The sequence below is a fragment of the Peromyscus leucopus genome, chromosome 3 (genome assembly GCF_004664715.2).
Source record: "Peromyscus leucopus breed LL Stock chromosome 3, UCI_PerLeu_2.1, whole genome shotgun sequence".
Classification (NCBI taxonomy): domain Eukaryota; kingdom Metazoa; phylum Chordata; class Mammalia; order Rodentia; family Cricetidae; genus Peromyscus; species Peromyscus leucopus.
In genome coordinates this window covers 46,828,782-46,849,510 of record NC_051065.1, presented here as the reverse complement: position 1 = coordinate 46,849,510, position 20,729 = coordinate 46,828,782, and the positions used below count along the sequence as shown (strand labels likewise).

The 20,729-nt window shown below is 41.0% G+C and overlaps 1 protein-coding gene across 1 annotated transcript in view; it reads left to right on the top strand.

The window, feature by feature from the left end:
• The window catches only part of LOC114684453, a 157,905-nt gene that overhangs the window by 102,374 nt on the left and 34,802 nt on the right, over positions 1-20,729 (top strand). Inside the window, 18 exon segments of the mRNA XM_037203622.1 lie at positions 1,380-1,534; positions 2,886-3,054; positions 3,298-3,394; positions 3,575-3,687; positions 4,836-4,961; positions 6,304-6,432; positions 6,672-6,782; positions 6,976-7,038; positions 10,704-10,838; positions 11,571-11,658; positions 12,704-12,842; positions 13,586-13,719; positions 13,845-13,879; positions 13,970-14,086; positions 14,475-14,623; positions 15,204-15,288; positions 16,768-16,824; positions 19,415-19,539. Of these exon segments, the coding sequence (XP_037059517.1) occupies positions 1,380-1,534; positions 2,886-3,054; positions 3,298-3,394; positions 3,575-3,687; positions 4,836-4,961; positions 6,304-6,432; positions 6,672-6,782; positions 6,976-7,038; positions 10,704-10,838; positions 11,571-11,658; positions 12,704-12,842; positions 13,586-13,719; positions 13,845-13,879; positions 13,970-14,086; positions 14,475-14,623; positions 15,204-15,288; positions 16,768-16,824; positions 19,415-19,539 (2,027 nt within the window).

Sequence of the window (20,729 nt, the reverse complement as noted above, 5' to 3'; positions counted from 1 at the left end):
ACTAGGGATGGACTAGCTATTCTCTTGTTTGATTCATTATTAGACTGTGAGTTGCTATAAAACAGGGTTTGTCTTTCATGGTGGCAGTATTGGAATCCTACACATAGGCTGATATATAGTGAGTACTCAAATGCTATTGGAATAGTACAAGGCAGTGATCAAGGCAGAGTGGCTTTGCTTAGACTACCCTTAGAATCTGGGCTCAATCTGGACTTGACTTCTCCATCTTCTAATGTGTTGTTTTTTGTGTGTGTGTGTGTGTCCTCAAGAGAATGGAGTTGATTGGGTGTGTAGCCTCCACTCACACTCACTAACCGTTAGCTATGCAGTAGTGCTTTCCATCATACTCATGTCTTTCTGATCCCACTTTAACACTCTGGTTCTTTTGTTTATTGTTTCTTTACCAGAATCACCTGCTGTCAGTTTTGTGTTGGTTTATTGCTGTTTAACTTTTAAGATTCAGCCTGTATTTCTTCCATGAAACCATCTCACTGTTCCTTCCCTGTAATAGCAAAGCCCTTCTGCAGAATTTGTGTTAGCTCACATCCTCCAGGAGCGCTGAATTCTTGTTTCTGATTTACCATGAATTCCTAAGTGTTTCATGACCTTAGCCTTGGCTTATTCAGTTCCTATGCCTAGTATTTACTATTGGATCAACAGTGGTTTATGGATCCTGAATTATTCAGCTTTATTCAGTTTTTCAGAAGGGATGTTTTTAATTAGAGAAATTTAGTTTTTTTCCACCAAATTTCAAAGGTTTCAGATCTTACACTTATACATTCACACACAAAATAAGTATATCATATGTTTATAAATACCAGTTTCAGAATGAACTTTTCATGTTAATAGCAGTGTTGAAATGGAAGAAGAAATGTTCTAGAGCCTGTAATACTGAGCCATGACCCAGATCAAGCTATTTAATAGAACCTTGTTCTCTGGTATGTTGGTTAAGTCCTGTATTGTGAGGTAAAAGAAGAGAAAACATTCAGCCTCTGGACTCTGTGAAACATGCTCAGAGTATGCTGAGGTATTTGTGTCTAGAGTACAATTTCATTCTAAAGCACTCCTTGAAATGACAGCTAACTGTGAATATTTACACTATTGATGTCATGTTTTGACATATTTACATATTATAGATTATCAATTCAGTACAGTTAGGATTTGATGTTTCAATCCTCTAATATTTTGTGAAGTGGTAATTGAACATCATCTCGAGTTATTTTGAATTATATTGTTATTTATATTGAACTGATAGTTATGCAATTATATTGTTAGTTTCGCAGTATTGTTATTTATGATCACTGTCAGCATGCTAGGAAAGCATCATAATGCACATGCCATATTTTTGTCTTTACGTTAAATGATTTTCTCTGGCCTAGATCTATGATCCCAACCACAGTCGGTATGAAGTCCCAGTGCCTCTGAACATCCCTGCTGCTCCATCCAGCACCCCTGAAGGCCGTCTCTATGATGTCCTCATCAAGGAGAATCCATTTGGGATTGAAATTCGCAGGAAGAGTACAGGCACTGTAATGTAAGTGGGTCCTGGTCTGACTTGGAGTTCCTGCTTTTCTAAACATTCTTCACCAGGTTCAATGTCCTTGAAGACATCCTGGCTCAAAGCATCAGACTGCCCCTTTTCAGATCCATGATGAATTAGTTACCTTTTATGGCTGTGATAAAAAGCCCAAACCAAGACAACTTATAGACGAGTTATTTGTGTTCATGCCTTCAGAGGGTTGGAGTCCATGATGGTGAAGTGTAAGCAGGCAGCAGACAGGGCAGCAGGAACAGCTGAGAGCTCACATTTTGAACTTCAAACAGGAAATAGAAAGCAAACTGTGTGTGAGCCTTTCAACTCCAAAGTCTGTTCCAAATGACACACTTCCTCCACCAATGCGCACCTCCCGATATTACCAAATAGTGCCCAAAAGGGGAAAAGTATTTAAATACTTGAGACTATGGGGGATATCTCATCTAACCACCATACATGAGGAAGTGATTTCTGTTCTTAGAGAAAATCTTTAGTACTCTGGGAATGATTACTAAGGCAGTTACAGGTGTGTGGGAATTATTGAATGAGTATTTACTGAATTCCTTCCGGATATGAGGAGATCTTCTTGTATAGTGGTCATAGACAGGTGTGCTATTTCTTCCATTAAATGAAGTTAAATTATACTATGAAGAAGAATTTGATATAACAACTGCTATGCTGGAAACATCATGGAAATGAGATCATTTGCAGCCTTAGATACCATGATCTGAGATTGTGTCTCTGAGGATGAGGTGATGGTAAATATAACCGAGATTAGGAGAAGTCCTGAAGGGAGTTCTGGGTAAAGGAACATTAGTAATAGAATGATATATGTCATGAGCTAGAGGAAATTTATCAGTTACAATAGTGAGATTCCCTTGATGTGACGAAGAGTATGAATGTGGGAGACATAGGAGGGATGTTAGGTAGTACTTAGAACAAGAACAGCCCTGGAGGCTCCAAGGGAGGCTCTCAGGAGAGATGAGCAGGCATGTGAGCAGGAGTGTGAGGTGCTCATATCACAGCCCTGGATACCTGTAGGAAGTGGAGCATCAGGGGTCAAGAGCAGAAGACACAGTGAGTTTGGAGTGGTAAGGTGACAAAAATAATTGGACATGGATGTGGAAAACACTAATGGGAAGCAGTTATACAGTGTAGGGGATTTAATGGTGACTTGGGACATTAGCAGTGATGACGATTTTAGCCAGTATCCTTGCTTATTTTGCTTGGGAGAGACCCTATTTCTGATTGTTTGTGAAAAATGGAGGGCTCTGCTGTCCTCACAGAGGCAGCTGCTGGAAGCTACTAGGAAGCTGATTTCCTTTTGCAAATGTTCCTTTTCCTTCTGCAGCTGGGACTCTCAGCTCCCTGGCTTCACCTTCAATGACATGTTCATCCGCATCTCCACCCGCCTACCCTCCACATACATCTATGGCTTTGGGGAAACTGAGCACACAACCTTCAAGATAGACTTGAACTGGCACACGTGGGGCATGTTTTCCAGGGATGAGCCCCCGGGGGTAAGGACAGGGCGTTGGTGTCTGTGTTCTGTCTCCTCCATCCATGCTAGGTGTCTTGTGCTTCTTTTTTCCAGACTCCACGTGATTGTCAACTTCTACTGCTAGGCTAATGCAGATCTTTTTAAGTTCCCCTTTCCTCTGCTGTTCTTACCAGAAGTTTGACTCAACGCAGCAATCAAGTTTCTGTTGAGTTTCTTTCAAATGCACACAGTCTCCTAACCTCCTTTTCCCTATGCTTCTCAGTACAAGAAGAATTCCTATGGTGTCCACCCTTACTACATGGGTCTAGAGGAGGATGGCAATGCCCATGGAGTCCTCCTGATGAACAGCAATGCCATGGGTAGGATGAAACTTTGTCCTCTTATTGTATGCCAATGATTCTGAAATTGCTTTAGAATGTATATACTCCTGAATATCAGCTATCAGTATGTTACATTTGAATAGAGAGAAGGTGGGGATTCCAGGTTAATATTCTCAACAGGAAGGATTTCATCATGTTGACATTTTCTTGTGTTTCCAGATGTGACATTCCAGCCCCTGCCTGCCCTAACATACAGGACCACAGGGGGCATTCTGGACTTCTATGTGTTCTTGGGCCCAACTCCAGAGCTTGTCACTCAGCAATACACAGAGGTAGGAAGGAAAGCATTTTTGAAATATGTGTGTTGTACATGTGTGTTTGTTCATACACTCATAATGTGTTCCAACCCTGCTATACAGGATTGCATATAATGTAACTATCATATGGTACCTGAATTTGATGGTCTTTCTCATGGGAATTTATAATATGAAATATGGGAGAGTGGATATATTCCCATAACTATTAAAATTATGTTTTCTTCAACTATTGCAGTGTATCAGATTATTTGTGGTAACTAGTGGTGGGCTAGTGTGCTGGTGGAGCCATGGTAGTAGTGATTTTGATGGTGTGGTGAGGGATGGTGATATTGAATGTAGTGATAGTACTATTGGTGAAAGTGATTGTGAGGATGGTAACTGTTATGGTGATAATGGTAGAGAGGATGATACGACATGAGGTGACCATGAAAAAGTGTTTGTAGTGGAATTGATGCTGGGAGCTGAGAAAGTGAGGTTCATGTTAGTGATGGTGGTTGTGGGTATGGTGATTTTTTTGGTATTAGTGTTGTTGGTAATGATGCTTATGTCTGTGGTGGGAGTTATCATGATGGAAATTGTTACATCATTGCATTGTCACATCAGTTACAGAATGGGGACAGAGACAATGACGGTATTGGTGGTGGAGGTGGTGGCAGTCATAATCATGGGGAATAATAACATTGTTGGTGACAACATCAGCAAACTTGTATGAAATATCTACCCTGTGTATTACTTAGTGCATGTAGAGGGTGTTACACCTACTAAGTTACTCAGTGAAACCAACATGAGATAGCTCCTACACTTAGCTTTGATTGACAGGTAAAGAAACAACACAGACATGTCATATAACTGCCCAAGGTCACACAATCAGCAAGACCTAGAAGCTGTATTAGAAGTTAGCTGTTTCCCCTTTTGTTGTGTGTTTTTGGTATCTAAGTTATATATCTAGGAATCTGAATAAAAGCAGGTTTTCCAGAACTCCTGGAATGTGTGCTCTGAGAAGCTGTAGGTTTTTTGTAATGTGTCCCAGGAGCTCCACACACCCCTCCACTTACTCTCTGGGTTTGAATTTGATGTTAAATTGGGTAAAATATTCTGACTTCATATCCAGTTTCCATCTAGCTTCTCCTCTAACATTCTAACACTTTCTGTCTGTTTTCCAGTTGATTGGTCGGCCTGTGATGGTACCTTACTGGTCCCTGGGATTCCAGCTGTGTCGCTATGGATATGAGAATGATGCTGAGATCTCCAGCTTGTATGATGATATGGTGGCTAAGCAGATCCCCTATGTACGTATATCTATTGGGAATTTGTTTGTCAGATTTAAGTGTGGTTTAAAATGGCACACTGTGTTTTCTCATGTCATGTCACACACTGAGCCTAGACTATCCACAGTGATTCAGGGGAGACCATTACCCTCATAACAGTGGTGGCTTAGAAAACACAGAGGAGCTAAGGTTTCCTGTCCCAGGCTTTCCTCTGCTTTTTGACTGACTTCAATATACTTGATTATACTGTCCTTAGTGACATGACAATTAAACCCCACTCCAGTACCAGTTTTGTTTAATTAAAAAACCAGTCCTATATGTGGATTGCTTCCTTGGGCTCAACACAGCACAGTGCTCTCCATCCTGGAATCCTGTATTGAATTTGTAGTGAAATCGCATATAGGATCAGCCACATTCACTTCAAAACCAGAGGTCCAATAACCATAAATCATTTTGTGACCCTTTGTGTTTGTTTTATACATATTTTTCTATGTTGCATTAGTGCAATGTGCTTCCTGTAAAAAGCGGTTCTCAACTTGTGAGTTGTGACTTTTTTTTGGGGGGGGGAGTCAGACAGCCTATTCACATCTAAGACGTTTGGAAATCATGGATATTTACATTATAAATCATGAGAGTAACAAAATTACAGTTATGAAGTAGCAACAAAAATAATTTTATGAATGGGGCTTACCACATCATAAGGAACTGTATTAAAGTTTCTCAGCATCAGGAAGGTTGAGAACCACCGTTGTAATAGAACATCTCAGTGAGAGCTCTGCAAGACCTATGATTGTATTATATACACAGTGAATAATTGACATTATTTTCAATGAACGAACATGACTGATCTCAGGACACACTCATAGAGAAAGTCAAACACCTTTTCCTATAGTAATTTTATTTATATTTTTACACAGTGTTTTTAGGTTTTAGTTTTGGTTTTTTGTTTTTTTTTTTTTTTTTTTTTTTTCTGAGACAGAGTTTCTCTGTGTAGTTTTAGTGCCTGTCCTGGATCTCACTCTGTAGAGCAGGCTGGCCTCGAACTCACAGAGTTCCACCTGGCTCTGCCTCCCTTGTGTTAGTATTAAAGGTGTGTACCACCACTGCCCAGCTTCAGCTGTTTTTAATTATTTTTTATAATAGCTTGTACAGATAGGCTGTGATATTCATCATACATTTTTTGTTGATGTTGAAATGATTTTTTTTCTGTTTTTGAGTCAAATACTTAAAAATCAGTGGATCCCCAAAGATTGAAAGCTACAATATGGCATACCTAGCAGTTAAAATACCAGACACAAGCTGTAGTAACTGCTGGAGCCTGGACTTTCCAACCAGGAGCCACACTTTCTTATACCATCCACAGGACGTGCAGTACTCAGACATCGACTACATGGAGAGGCAGCTGGACTTCACCCTCAGCCCCAAGTTCTCTGGGTTTCCAGACCTGATCAATCGCATGAAGGGAAATGGGATGCGGGTCATCCTTATCCTGGTTAGTTTGTGTGAATGTGTAGGCTGTGCTTGGGACAATGGATGGGCTTGATGGGAATCACCTTAGAGTGTCTGTCCTCTCCTGTTTCAGGAGAGAAATAAAAGTGTAATTAATATAAATGTATTTCTGGAAGTCAGGAAACACGACAGTAAAGTTACAACTGGGGACTTCCCTTTTTCCACCCACCTTCTTTGTAATCCTCAGTCTTAACTTTCACCTGCCTTGTGCTCTGATTGCAGGACCCAGCCATTTCTGGCAATGAGACACAGCCCTATCCTGCCTTCACCCGGGGTTTGGAGAACAATGTCTTCATCAGATATCCTAATAATGGGGACATTGTCTGGGGAAAGGTATGAGCGTTGTGTTGATCCAGCAAGACTCACCCTGGGCCAGGCACCCTGTTAGTGTGTCTGTGGGTGTGGTTTTTACTCCTTGTTTTTTGTCTCTGAGTTTCTGCCATTCATTTTATAATCAATATTTATTGATTATTGATAACAATTAAGGAATTTGTAGAATCTTATTTGATCATTTTTCTGCCCACAGGTCTGGCCTGATTACCCTGATATTGTTGTGGACCCTGATCTAGACTGGGACAGTCAACTAGAGGTAAATGTCCCTCGTGGAGGTTGATTAAGTCAGGAAACAAGAAATACCCGTGCCTGGCAGTGGACATGGCATGAAAACACACTTAGAACCTGTGTCCTTCCTGTCGCTTTTGTTTTTCTCCTGATGATCTTATATACACATTTTGTTTCTAATTCATATCTAACTTTCTACTTTGATATCAGTATTGTTGTTATTGAGATTTACAACAAAAAAAAGTTAGGTGAGATGTCCATGCTTATCATGGTACAAGTGTGTTTTGAAACCCAGTCCTGTCTGAATCCAAGGTCCCATGGACGTTCAACTGGATGATAACTCTAAGAATGATATTTTTTTTTTCGCTGAATATAGGTACCTGTTGTTTCTTTGGATATTGCTTTTTGATAGGGTGTGTAGCCTTTCTATTTGGCGTTTGACTTTTTTATTGCATTCCTTGTGATTACAGACAGCCTTTTCTACCTTTATAGTTATAAATACTGTCTGATTTACATTGTCTCATGTCTCCCATCTTTGCTTTTACCTTGTTGCTACTGCCTTGTATTGTACATTTGCTCTCTACTGGGAACAGATTTTTTTCTTATAATGTCTCCAATATTACATGCTCCTTGAACTATATATTTTTCACAACATCAGTAAGCTTTTGTGGTTTAGGAGAATTTTGCTCTATTTACTCAATGTATGAATACAACTCATTTCTCTGTTGTGAATTGTGGTTATAATGTCTGTGAGTAGGATTCTAAGAGTATGAAAGGGATCTGTGGAGAGCCAGTGACTGGCCTGGCTTCTCCTCTCTCCTCTCCAGAAGCAATGCCTCTTTGTAGACAGGGATTACATCCAGTTATGTATAACCTGTGTATCTTTCCTAGAGGAGTGGGCAAGTGAGAGAAAAGGAGGCTATTTAGGAATCTACTCTGGTGGATGAATTGAAGAATCTGCTCTCTGTGTAGTCAGAGAATGGTGTAACAAATGGTGTTTAGAAATTCTCACATTCAAGGATCAGTTAGGTAAATGTATTAATTGAAATAGTCACAAACCATAGCCATTATGAGATCAAGCACTAGATACTCAAAGGATCATTAACAAGGGTCCCTTTGCAGAACTCTTTCTTTACAATGCTTTATTCCAGCTAGTGTTCTAGGGTAGAGGAGAAAGGTATGGCACAGCTGCCACAGAGCACTAAGAATCACAAAACACAGGATAATGATGCCCAGATACCTGGTGTTGATCACTGGGCCTCTGTAAGCAAACTGCAATACCCATGCTTGTGACTATGCTGCTTGGCTATTAGAATGTGTATCTTTATTTTCTGGTACTACATAAAGCAGAACAAGTAGAAACTGGCTTAAGCAGGTTTCAAATACTGTTCAAAATTATTCAGACTCAGGTCAAGGTTGTTTTCTCTTGTTGTTATGTAATTATATCTATCTATCTATCTATCTATCTATCTATCTATCTATCTATCTCTATCTATCTATGTATCTATCTATCATCTATCTATCTATCTATCTGTCTATCTACCATTTATCTATGTATCATCTATGTATCTATGTATATCTATCTATCTATCTATCTATCTATCTATCTATCTATCTATCTATCTATCTATCTCTATCCATCATCCATCCATCATCTCCAATCTCTCATTTATTATTTTGTGAGGATTTAAGCAGAATAGGTAGCTTCCTAATCTCTCCATCAGTTGTCAAAGAAGATAACTTGCATTTGGTGGTCCAGGAAGCCCATGTAGACACATGAACATGTCAAGTCCTTTTAAAAGGCCTTGTTGTCCCTATGTTAATGATTGCATGAATGGACAGTTCCTTAGGGATACAGTGATGCTACTCTGGACTGTCCTCCCTCCATGCTACTTAAGGAATTTGGGCTTCTTCTCCTTCGGGGCAGTGGCTCTAAGAAGTAGGACTGAAATGTTGGAGTAAATGTTGCCTGTTACCACAAATGCCAATGAACAGAGTCAGGAACTCTGCACTTATCAGCTGCGCTTTATTCAAAAGGCAGTCAATCAGGAATGCAGAAACTTATCATCCACACAATCTGCCTTCCCCTCTCATCTCCAACAGGCACATCTTTGGGGAATGGAAGCAAAGGCAGTCAGACATTCCAAATTCTATGCCTCTGGTCAGGTGGCCAGGTTCTCCTGTATTTTTCCTCATTATGATCCCTCCTATTTGTCTGGAGGTGTCCGCTAGAACAAACAAATTAGTTCAGCATATGAGGTGTGTGCTGAGCTAGTTAAATGGTGTACACACAGATTCCTGTCTATAATATGAAGTGCAAATGTGCTCTTACACATTAAGGCAAGGTTGACTTGATTTACAGTTACATCCTATAGGGGATGCAATTCTGACTCATACATAGGTGATAATGCCTGTATAATCTGATACTCCATCTACCCTTTCCCATATCCCATGTTTCAGACTGAGTGTGAGCTGAGTCTCTGTTTCTGGTGAAGGGTTCTCTTTGCTAGTTAGTGTCATGATTTCTACTTCCAATTTTAGTAGATACAATGCCTATGTATCACCATTATGATGTGTTGCACCCCCGCCTCCCGTGAAGCAGTGATGCATGCTGATCCATTGCTGATCCATTCTTCAATATCTTCTCTTGTTCTGTCTCTGGACCTCTGAGTTCTTATATAATGGACTCTTCTCTGGTGTGTGTAAGCACCACTTAGTGCCCGAGCCAAGTCTTGCTGTTATTCCTTACCATCCCATTATTTACTTCCTGACGCTTTCAGTTCTGTGAAGAACATAAAGGAGGCTTTTTGTTGAGACACAGCAAGGACTGAAATGTCCCACAATAAATAACAGGGAGAAGTATAGAGACTTTATGGATATTTGCTCTTGCTGAGTGGTAGAAATTCACAAGGAGACAGAGAGTACGGATTATTATTTATCTATTATTTTCTCTAATTCTATTAAACACTGAAGAGAATATAAAGTTCAACTTGAAAATACAAGACAAGATCTTTGCTCTTAAAAAGTATAAAATGTAGTCAAGGAGCAATAGATTGGACGTACTTTTCAAGTAAGTTGTAGACAATGTTTTTATGATTTGGGGGAAAAGGAAGTGAAACTAAAGTGGAAGCTCCCCCCACTCCAAGTCCCCCCACTTCATATTGCACATGGCTGAAAGCGTCCTCTGGTTTTACAATCACAGCAAACAGAGAGCCATACTAGTTAGTCCAAGATCAGAAACATGCAATCGAATCCAACCTCATTCCCAGTGTGAATGTTCCCTGAACGCTTTTGTCCAAACTGATACCCTTCACCTAACTTCTGACTTTTCAGCTAAGGCTCTACCTTGCCTCATCAGTCCTTAAGATATGATGACACAATTTTAATGGAAATCCATAGCATGAGTTAGTGAGTGCAGTATTTGATCACTCCCACTCCTGTGGACAAGGAAGAAGAAATACATTGGATGTTTTTCAGATTCACAGTAGGTGTTATTTTATGCTTTTTACAATGTGTTTTCCACAGTTTTCTAAGATAATGCTGTTCCAAACATCTGCTATATACTTGGTTCCTACTATCATCATCTACCACCATGTCATATAAGACTTTGCATGAGCCATGTTCATATTAGATGCATGTTTGCTGCTTAATAGAATCATTTATGACAAATAACTAAGTATCATTATTTAACAGCAATACCGAGCTTATGTGGCCTTCCCAGACTTTTTCCGTGATTCAACTGCCACGTGGTGGAAGAAGGAGATTCAAGAACTCTACACAAACCCAGAGGCACCAGAGAAGAGCTTGAAGTTTGATGGCCTGTGGATTGTAAGTGTGTGTGTATGTCTGTTCACTTGGATGGAAGATAGGAGCAGTGTGTTTGTGTGTATGTATGTGAGCCCATGTTTGTGCATCTGCCTGTATCTTAACTTTTAAAATATTTACCATTTATTTCATTTGTATGAATGTTTTGTCTATATGTATGCATGTACACTTTGTATGTAGTATTTTGTCTATATGTAATGTATGTATGTACATGATGTATGTACCTGGTGCTCATGAAGGTCAGAAGAAGGGGTCAGATCTGGAACTGGAGTTACAAATAGTTATGAGCCACCATGTGGATGCTGGGAGCCCAGCAATAGCAACAAGTGCTCTTAAGAACTGAGAGATCTCTACAGCCCATCTACCTGTGTGTGTCTTAACATATTAATAGAGCAACATCCATCCCAGGCTTTGGAGATGCCACAGTGTACTCCTTCTATCAGGTGTGGAACAGCCTTCATCCTCTCCACACCTGGTCTTTACCTGAAGCTCCTTCTCTAAGACCTCCAATGTCATTATCAGAAATCTCTTGGAACTTGGTCCCCTAAGGGAACTTTCCCTATAGAGATCATTTGATCTTTATAGACTGATTCCCCAGCAGTTGAAGATCTTCCCTGTGCAGATATCCAGAGATAACTGGATGTTTAATGCTTTTTTTTTCATGCTATTTTCTTAACTCTGAATTTATAGGCTCTGATTACATTTAAATAGAAGTAATGTTTCTGAAATTTGTAGGATATGAATGAACCTTCCAGCTTTGTGAATGGGGCAGTTCCTTCAGGCTGCAGTGATGCTACTCTGAACCGTCCACCCTACATGCCACGTAAGGAATTTGGGCCTGCTCCTCCTGTGCAGCACTGTCTGGAGGCAGAACTGAATGCTGGAGTAAATGTTGCCTGTTTCCAAATGCCATTGAGGAGACAGGAACTGAAAATCCATTGTACTTTATTCAGAGGCAGGCAGGCTGGGAATGCAGAGGATTAACATTCCCTCAACCAGCCTTCCCCTCCTCTAGCTAGCACATTTTAGGAAATGTGTGCTGAGCCAGTCAAAATGTGTACATGCAGATTCATTTCTATGTACGGAAATTTCTACTGTGCCCCTATAGAATAAATAATTAACCCTCTCTCTCCAGCCATCAGGGGTTACCTGGTCATCAATGGTAGGTTCTCATAGTTGCTGTGGTTTAATGGGGGTGGAGACAAGGAATAGGAAAGCCCTTTACCCAATTCTGTGTGTGTAAGATCCAGGAGACATTAGGCAAATTTCTCAAATTCGTCTAGATGATTCTCAACAGTATTAATGTCTCTGAATGCTTCTCATTGTAAAATGTCTTAGCTATCTAGTTTTATGAGAATGCACCCACCTGCATTTTCTTTGTAACCAATGGTTGGAAAATGTTGCTTCCTGTTATCATGGAGCCAGTTGACTTTAAGGTTCTATTTGTGTTTATGCCTTAGTTCCACCATTTTTATTTTCCTTGGTGAATAATGTATTTCAAAGATCACACAGTTTTCCTAGTGTCAGTTTTCTAGAGTAGAGCATACATAGAGAGGCAGAAAGTATTATAAGCTTCATTGAAGTGAGTTAAGAATGATAAATAGTGTTAGCAGTCCTAGCCAAAGCCTGCTCTGCTGTCAGTGAATGAAAACCCGGGGTTCTGTTGCCTCCTTTACCTTCTTAAGTGAACCAGCAATGGAAATCACATGCAGGCTCCTTGCATCTCAGCTCAGAGCACTGTACTGACTTGACCCTAGGTAGGGGAGAGATATCAAATTAAACTTAAGTTGTGGAGTTAGATCCATTAATAGGAGGTCATGAATGAGAAAAACCAGAACTGTTTTTCACTGTCTTAAATCTTCCCTCAGATTTGGAAGCCAGGGACAGGGGCCTGAGCAGCAAGACGCTGTGCATGGAGAGTGAGCAGATTCTTCCAGATGGCTCCCGGTTGCGGCATTATGATGTGCACAGCCTTTATGGATGGTCCCAGACCAGACCCACCTATGAGTGAGTGACCCTCTCCTTCTACTTCTTCTCCTTCTATTTCATCTACGTCTGTGATGGGTGTTGTATCTCCTCTACTTTTCCATTCATTTTCCCATCCCCAGGGGTCTGTATAATGTAATTGTAATAACTGTGCAACAATTCTTATTTATTAAGCAATCTCTCCTTAATCATGGAGCCAGCTGTGTGAGGCAATAATAGTCCTCTTGACTGCACCCACAGGCACCCTGAAAGTCATTGTGCAGTGTAGGCAGTACCTTGGTATTATTGGTGGCAAGAGGAAAAGGGTAACTGAGGGCTAGAAAGCTTGCCTGTTGGTGTTGGAAGTGAGTTTTCTCTTTAGGTGTTGGTTTTTCTTTGGCTACTCATGTTGGATAGTCAGTTGGTGTTTTGTTGAAGTAGCTAGGCATACTCACAATTGGAGCCAACAGAAAAATAATCCCCTAATATAGAATATCAAGTATGGGCAAATAAACAGCCTAATCCTGTGATTGCTTACTATTTGGGGAGAAGCCAATGAATTGTCACATGGTGAGATACTTTGAAACAACTGTGCAAAGGCCTCACCTCCATTATTATCCCCATTAACCAATCAGAGCTCCTCTATAGGGTCATTTCTGCATTCTTTCTAGTCACACAAGATATATTTTGTCATGATGTCCTAAGAGCAAGGGCTCTGGGAAGGAAGCTCTGTTGATTTCCTTCCCCTTTCCTGCCTTTAATTTTCCTCCTTGTTTCTCCACCAGAGCTGTGCAGGAGGTGACAGGAGAGAGAGGGGTCGTCATCACTCGCTCCACATTCCCCTCTTCTGGACGCTGGGCAGGACACTGGCTGGGGGACAACACAGCTGCCTGGGACCAGCTGGGGAAATCCATCATTGGTGTGTGGTTGTGCCCAGGGGCTCTGCTGGCTGTGGGTGGAGAGGGGAGTAGGATCCTTGGTGAAGGGGGAGGAGCAGGCAGAGAATGAGTGCCTGTCCTGACCCTGCTGCATCTCTCCTTGCAGGCATGATGGAGTTCAGTCTCTTTGGCATCTCCTATGTAAGTGTCCTTGCATGCTCCTCCTCCCTAGGAAGGTGGCCTCATCTCTCAGAGAGCTCCCAGAGCTCACTTTGTTCTTTGTTGTTTCAGACCGGGTCAGACATCTGTGGGTTCTTTCAAGATGCTGAGTATGAGATGTGTGTGCGCTGGATGCAGCTGGGTGCATTTTACCCCTTCTCCAGGAACCACAACACCATTGGGACCAGGGTAGGATGTCAGCTTCTTCACCTATATTATGTCACTGGAAATGCTTCCTCAGTTTCTGAGTTCAATCCTGCTGCCTGTTTTCCCTGGAACACCATCAAATCATTAATCCTTTTCCTGTAAACTCTAGTCTTCAGTAGTACTTTGTTAACTTTTTGCTTTAGGGACTGTTTTATACTATGCCTCGTGAATAATGTCTTGTCAATTTTTTTTTCTGGTAGAATTTTAGTTATCTTTACCAGTTCATTAAGAATATTCTAGGATTCCTAGTCATTATTTTCTAAACTTTATGGTATGTTAGGTTATGATATAGTTCAAATAGGCCTTACATGATCTTGAACTCCTTAATTGTCTTTGAAGGACTTTGAACACTTTTCTTCTGCTGCTTTAGAGACAAGATCCTGTGTCCTGGGATGAAACCTTTGAGAATATTTCCAGAAGTGTGCTAGAGACCAGATACACCCTGTTGCCGTATCTCTACACCTTGATGTACAAAGCCCACACGGAGGGCAGCACAGTTGTGCGGCCTCTTCTCCATGAGTGAGTGTCCAGCTGGGATGCTGTTGAATGTTGGGGAATTTCTTTAACCTGTAAGTAGGGAACCGATGAAACAATTTTTCCACTCTGAATGTTTGACACTCTTTTGCCAAGGTTGTCCTGGTAGGCACCATACTTTATCAGTCCTTCTGTACTCTGCTTGATACAAGTAGTGTATGAAAGACCACCTATTGAATAAAAAAAAATTCGAGAAGAGTCAACATTCCATAGCATTATTTTCTTCATGTGACCTTGCTTTATTTTTATTTTGTTATGTAATTCTAGGCCATCATTTGCTTCAGGTCACTCCATGAGCATTCCAGTAAAGATTTAAGAGCAAAAAACATGTTTGCATTTAAATGTGGGAGGATAAAGAAATGGTTTGTCCATAAGCACATTTAGTTTTGGAGGCATGGTACATAAGATGATGTGGGGAGTTTAATCTTCGTTTTCCTGTGCAGAGAGTACTGGAGGCAGAGGACACATAGGATCTGTCATATGGGTCTTAACTCCAGCATTTCTGAGGGCATTAAGCCAAAATCCTCTTCAGGTCTGATTGTGACACCTTCAATTCCCTTTTCAGGTTTGTGGCAGACCGTGAGACCTGGAATATAGACAAACAGTTCCTCCTGGGTCCAGCCTTCCTGGTCAGCCCTGTGCTGGAGCCTGTGAGTAGAGAGACCTCTGAGAAATGGAGGATCTCAATGGCTAGACTGAGAGAACTTGGAGAAGGAAGTCTGGTGTAACACAGATCTGGAGACTGGGTTTCTTATTCTACATTTGTCTCTCACGGTCCTTCAGTGTAGGATTCTGTATCTTGGGTTTTCTGCCCTCCAATCCTTCTTTACATGAGCCCAATCATTCCAGTTCACAGAATAGTAAAAGTGAAAACAGCTTCATCGTTTATTGAACGTATTATTTCTCCACTGATTATAATGAAATGTGTAGGTACAGGTGTGGGAGGTAGTGTGAAGATTCTTTATAGCCTCCATCATTTTTAACTGAAACTTTCAGAACTGCTTGCAGCAATACTTGTCACCTTGTGCCTGCTGGTAGCTAGCTCTTTGCTTCCTTCTATAAGTGGTTACACATGCAGCAAGAGACATTTCATCATTTCTTCTGTACCCAGATGGGTATTTAACTACACAGAGAAGCTATTTAAATCACCTTCAGATACTTTTGAACCTGCAGACATGTTTTTTTTTCTGCTCTATTTCTAACCTTGGGCATGTGTCTTTAGAGAAGTATGAGTAAGGCTTCAAGCATGAGGTTGTCATTGTCTTTGAAGTCTTATTTGTAGAATTTTTTTTTTTTTTTTTTTTTTTTTTTTTTTTTTTCAGACAGGGTTTCTCTGTGTAGCTTTGCGCTTTCTGGACTCACTTGGTAGCCAGGCTGGCCTCGAACTCACAGAGATCCTGCTCTGCTCCAATGTGATTAAGGCATGCGCCACCAACGCCCGGCTTGTAGACGAATTTCTAAACAGTCTTATTAAATAAGAAACACAGAGCTATTATTATAGAGGTAATAGCCAAAGAGATCAGAGCAATAGCCATGACTAGCTTTAGCTTACTTCCAGCAGTAACTTCTACAGAGAGAGCTTCTTCCTGTGTAACCTGTGTTTTTATTGCCTTCCTATTCTGCCTTCCCATTGGTTCTAAGCCCAGCCACATGACTTTCTGCCACTGCCTGTCTATACAGACATCTGGGTCTCTGTGGTTGGTACTGAGATTAAAGGCTCGTGCCACCACACTTGGTTGTGTCCTTGACCACACAGAGACTCTGCCTGTCATGTGATCGGATTAAGGGCATGTGCTACCACTGCCTGACTTCTGTTTATGCCTGTTTTATCTCTGATCTCCAGGCAACTTTATTTATTAACATACAAATAAAATATCACATTTCAGCACAAATAAAGTATCACCACACTTATTCCCCAAAGGGCCTTAGTGAAGGTGCTGGTGTTTGTTAGGCAGTTTCTACCCTTGGAAACCTGGGAAGAAAACGGGGCTTCTCAGTGTTGGTGATCTTTAGGAAGTTGAGGCACAGTTGTCCAATTCCAGCTCTGTTCTTTTATGCAAGGGTACATTGCAGGTTGCTGACTCTGTCTTAGAATGCAGTACTCACACTCAGTCTGTGTTTAATTTCAGGATGCTCGAAATGTCAGTGCATATTTCCCCACAGCCCTCTGGTATGACTACTATACGGTAAGTTCACTAAATGTTCATACAACCAGTGTTAGAGTTCAAAGTCTCCGAGTATGTTAGACTCAGTAGAAAACAGACCAGATCCTGACAATGGAAATCACCTGTTCTGGTCTAGCTGTCTTCTCAGTTCCTGTTAGGATCAGACAAACCACAGCTACTCTTTTAGAGAATTGCTGGGAAGTGACATGAAATCCTGCAGACTGGTGCCTATTGGGCTGAGAGCATATCTCTCCTTGTGTCACCATTAGCCATAGGTGAAGACATTAATGAGCTCTTTTTCTGATACCAGAAAGTACTTAAGAGAGTAATGTTCAATCTCATTTCTGTTTATGTGAGTGTGCCCTCACAGAGACCCTTTCTCCTCTGTATTTCTAAGTGGCTGCCCTTTTTGCACAGATGCTAAAGAATTGTTCCATGTGATTAGCTAAGACAGGTGAGAGCCAGTGCTGTCGATGAAAAGTACAGATCTTACTCCAAAAAGAATGTGAAGTCATTTATTTAGGGCCACTTATGAGTGACTGTTGCCTGGGGTCAGGGTTCAAGTTGTTTCAAATGACATGCTGCACCGTGGAAGCAGATACATGAAATTTTTATAGCAATAGAAAGTCATAAGTTAGTACACCTATCAAATACATTGTGAACCTAGTGCTGGAGAGATAGAGAAAAAGGATTCAGACAGTTTAGTCAATCAGCAACTCCAGATTCAGTGAGAGACCTTGTCTCAAATCAATCAATCAATCAATCAATAAACAAACAAAGTAGACGGCCCACAGAAAACAAAAAATAAATAAATAAACAAGGTGGAGAGAAGGATGATGATAGCAATCTGGCCTGTGTGTGTGTGTGTGTGTGTGTGTGTATGCCTATATGCCTGTGCATTCACACACACACAGTCATGCACACATATGAACACATATATACATACAAACACACACAGAGACACATGCACTGAAACACACAGCCACACACATGTACACATTAGTATACAGCAGTGATTCTCAACCTGTGGATCATGATTCTTTTGGGGCCAAATGACCCTTTCACAGGAGTTGCATATCAGATATTTATATTACAGTTCACAAGTGGCAAAATTACAGTAATGAAGTAATGACAAAATAATTTTATGTTTGGGGTTCACCACAACATGAGGAACTGTATCAAAGGGTTGCAGCAATACTAAGGATGAGAACCACTGATATACAGCCATGTATACATGCACACACATATGAACACATACATACAACACGCACATACTCACACATAGACTCACAGACACACACACGCACACACACTATAGGATAACATCACGAAAAAAGAACTTTCTAACCTCATTGTTAATAGTGCCTGCATTGACTGACATACATTAGAGCTGAAAGAAGCAGTGGACACTTGCCCCCATTCCTAACTCAGAAGTTATCTTCAATTGACAACAATTTTCAAAGGAAAAATGAGTTTTCTTGAAGGGGGACCCACTAGAAAAACAAATTACTCTTAAGAGTAGGTTACATGCCCTGCAGTAGACAGCCCACAGGAAAAAAAAAACAGCAGCATCTTTGGGGGTTCCTTGTCTCAAAATGTCCTATCAGTTTTTTTAATTTTAATTTTTCATTTTTACTTGTATGTGTGTATGTATACATGTATTACAATACAGATTTAGAGTATATACAGTGGCTTCTGGTTTTTGTGTTTTTATGGGATTCCTGATTGTATGAACGAGTGTGATACTTCATCTGTAGCTGTTTTTTTTTTTTTTTTTTTTTTTTTTTTTTTGTGTGTGTGTGTGTGTGTGTGTGTGTGCCTTTCCTTGGGTTCTTCCTTCTGTGCGTTTGTTTTGTCAGATTCCATTTTTTTTTGCTTTATCTTATTATTTATATTATTATCTCTTAGATGACTTTTTTCTTATGGATAAACAGAAAGGGGGTAGATCTGGGTAGGAGGGGAAATGGGGAGAAACTGGGAGGAGTAGAGAGAGGAAAATCATAATCAGAATATATTGTATGAAAAAATATATTTTCAATAAAAGAAAAAGTGCAAATAAGTGCCTGCATTCTGAGGCCCTGCTGTGGCTGAGAAAGTGTGAAAGGATTTTAGGTTACGACTCAGATGAGTGAGCGTCTTTCACATGAGGCCTGGCAAAGGTGTTAAATGTAAGACAGGGATACTCCGCTCAGGATAATGGTGTGTAAATAGCCTGCTCAGGCTGATCTTTGCAATGGAGCAGATATCAAAGGGTTGGGAACTTGGCAGGATGGGAAGAAGGACAGCATATGCGTAGTCAACAAGAAATAAATGCAGATACTGTCCAGTGTTATCTCGAAGAACTCTGCGCCTTAGCACCCGGTTGCAGGGTGAGAGTGTTTGGGATTTACATGAGATCCTGCTAAGGCCAGGGACTCTCACGGAGACTTAGAGAAGCAGAAGCAGACTCCATACAGTAGCGGGGGGGGGGGAGGGGGGATGCAGGAGGTATGAAAGCAGGTTTGTGATGAATAGTGATGACCTAGAAGCAAGTGTAGGGAGGTGTGTGGGCTGTGTTGCTCAGGGAGGAATGAGTGCATTCCCTCATCTTTTCTCCTCCTTTGAACACCAGGGTGCAGATATCAATTCAACAGGAGAGTGGAAGACCTTGCCAGCCCCTCTTGAGCACATCAATCTTCATGTCCGTGGGGGCTACATCCTGCCGTGGCAACAACCCGCCCTGAACACTCACTTAAGGTGAATAGGGAACGTGTGGTTCTACTTTGCACACCTCTGAGCTCATTCTTTCGTCATGAGAGTCCCCAATCTCTCCAGTGTCATCCTTAAGGCCAAAAGCCATCTTACTGAGCTTAAATTTCTCTCTCTGTCTCTGTCTCTGTCTCTGTCTGTCTGTCTGTCTCTCTCTTGTATTTTGTCCACTTCCTCCAGCAGGCTTCTGTTAACCCCAAGATGCTGATCCAATAGGGACAGTATGGAGGGAGAATTGTGTGTGTGTGTGTGTGTGTGTGTGTGTGTGTGTGTGTGTGTGTGTGTGTGTGTCATTGTGTGGGTTGTTTTTGTGGGGCAGAGGGTGTCACCAACTATGTTCTTAGTCTCTACTCTAGGTTCTCTTGACAGAGAACTGCCCCCTGCTGGACTTGGAAGGACTTTCCTCCTGGTCTCCTTACCTTAGTTTTGAGGATGAATTGACAATTGGGGCAGTCTGCATCCCTGGCTTTCCCAGGGCTATAGACTTTTTCACATTGTAAGTCTCATGACTTGAGAAAGCTCAATTCTGAGCAATCTCACTCAGTACTCTCCCTACCTGACTTGGCCTACAGATGACCTATCTGTACTTAGAGACAATCTAGCTCATGCCTCACATTGTCTCCGATCTAGATTTGGCTTCCATTCACTATGTTCCTACAAACCCAGTTTCCTGTTTCTTGTTAATAATTGAGCAGGGTTCTTTTTTTCTTTTTAATTCATAATTGGATTTTAACAACACAAACTCAAGTCTCTCCTGCTTTTCCTGAGCCCCTGGCTTTTTCTCCTCTTTGCTTGCACAATTACAATTGTAGCTCTTCAGAAGAGTTACTTGCTGGTATTCCCATATGCTTCAAAGTTTAGCCCTAGTAAGTTTCAACAGACAGATTTCTTGGGAGGCTTGAAATTTGTCTTTTTCTTTGAACCTCCCTCGTTTTCTTAATACTTCAATTTATAGACTTTTATGAAAACATAACTAAATCTAATCACCACTTTCCCTCCTCCCTTCCCCTCCCTGTCAAATAACTCCAGTTTCAGGTCACTTTGTATACTGATACCAAATTCCTGTCTCAAAAATTAAAATTTTTTTGTTCCCTAGTTTGATGTCTGAACCCCTTCAAGAATAGGATGCCCATAGTCTATAGATGGAAATGTGATACCACATTGACTTTGACACCTCT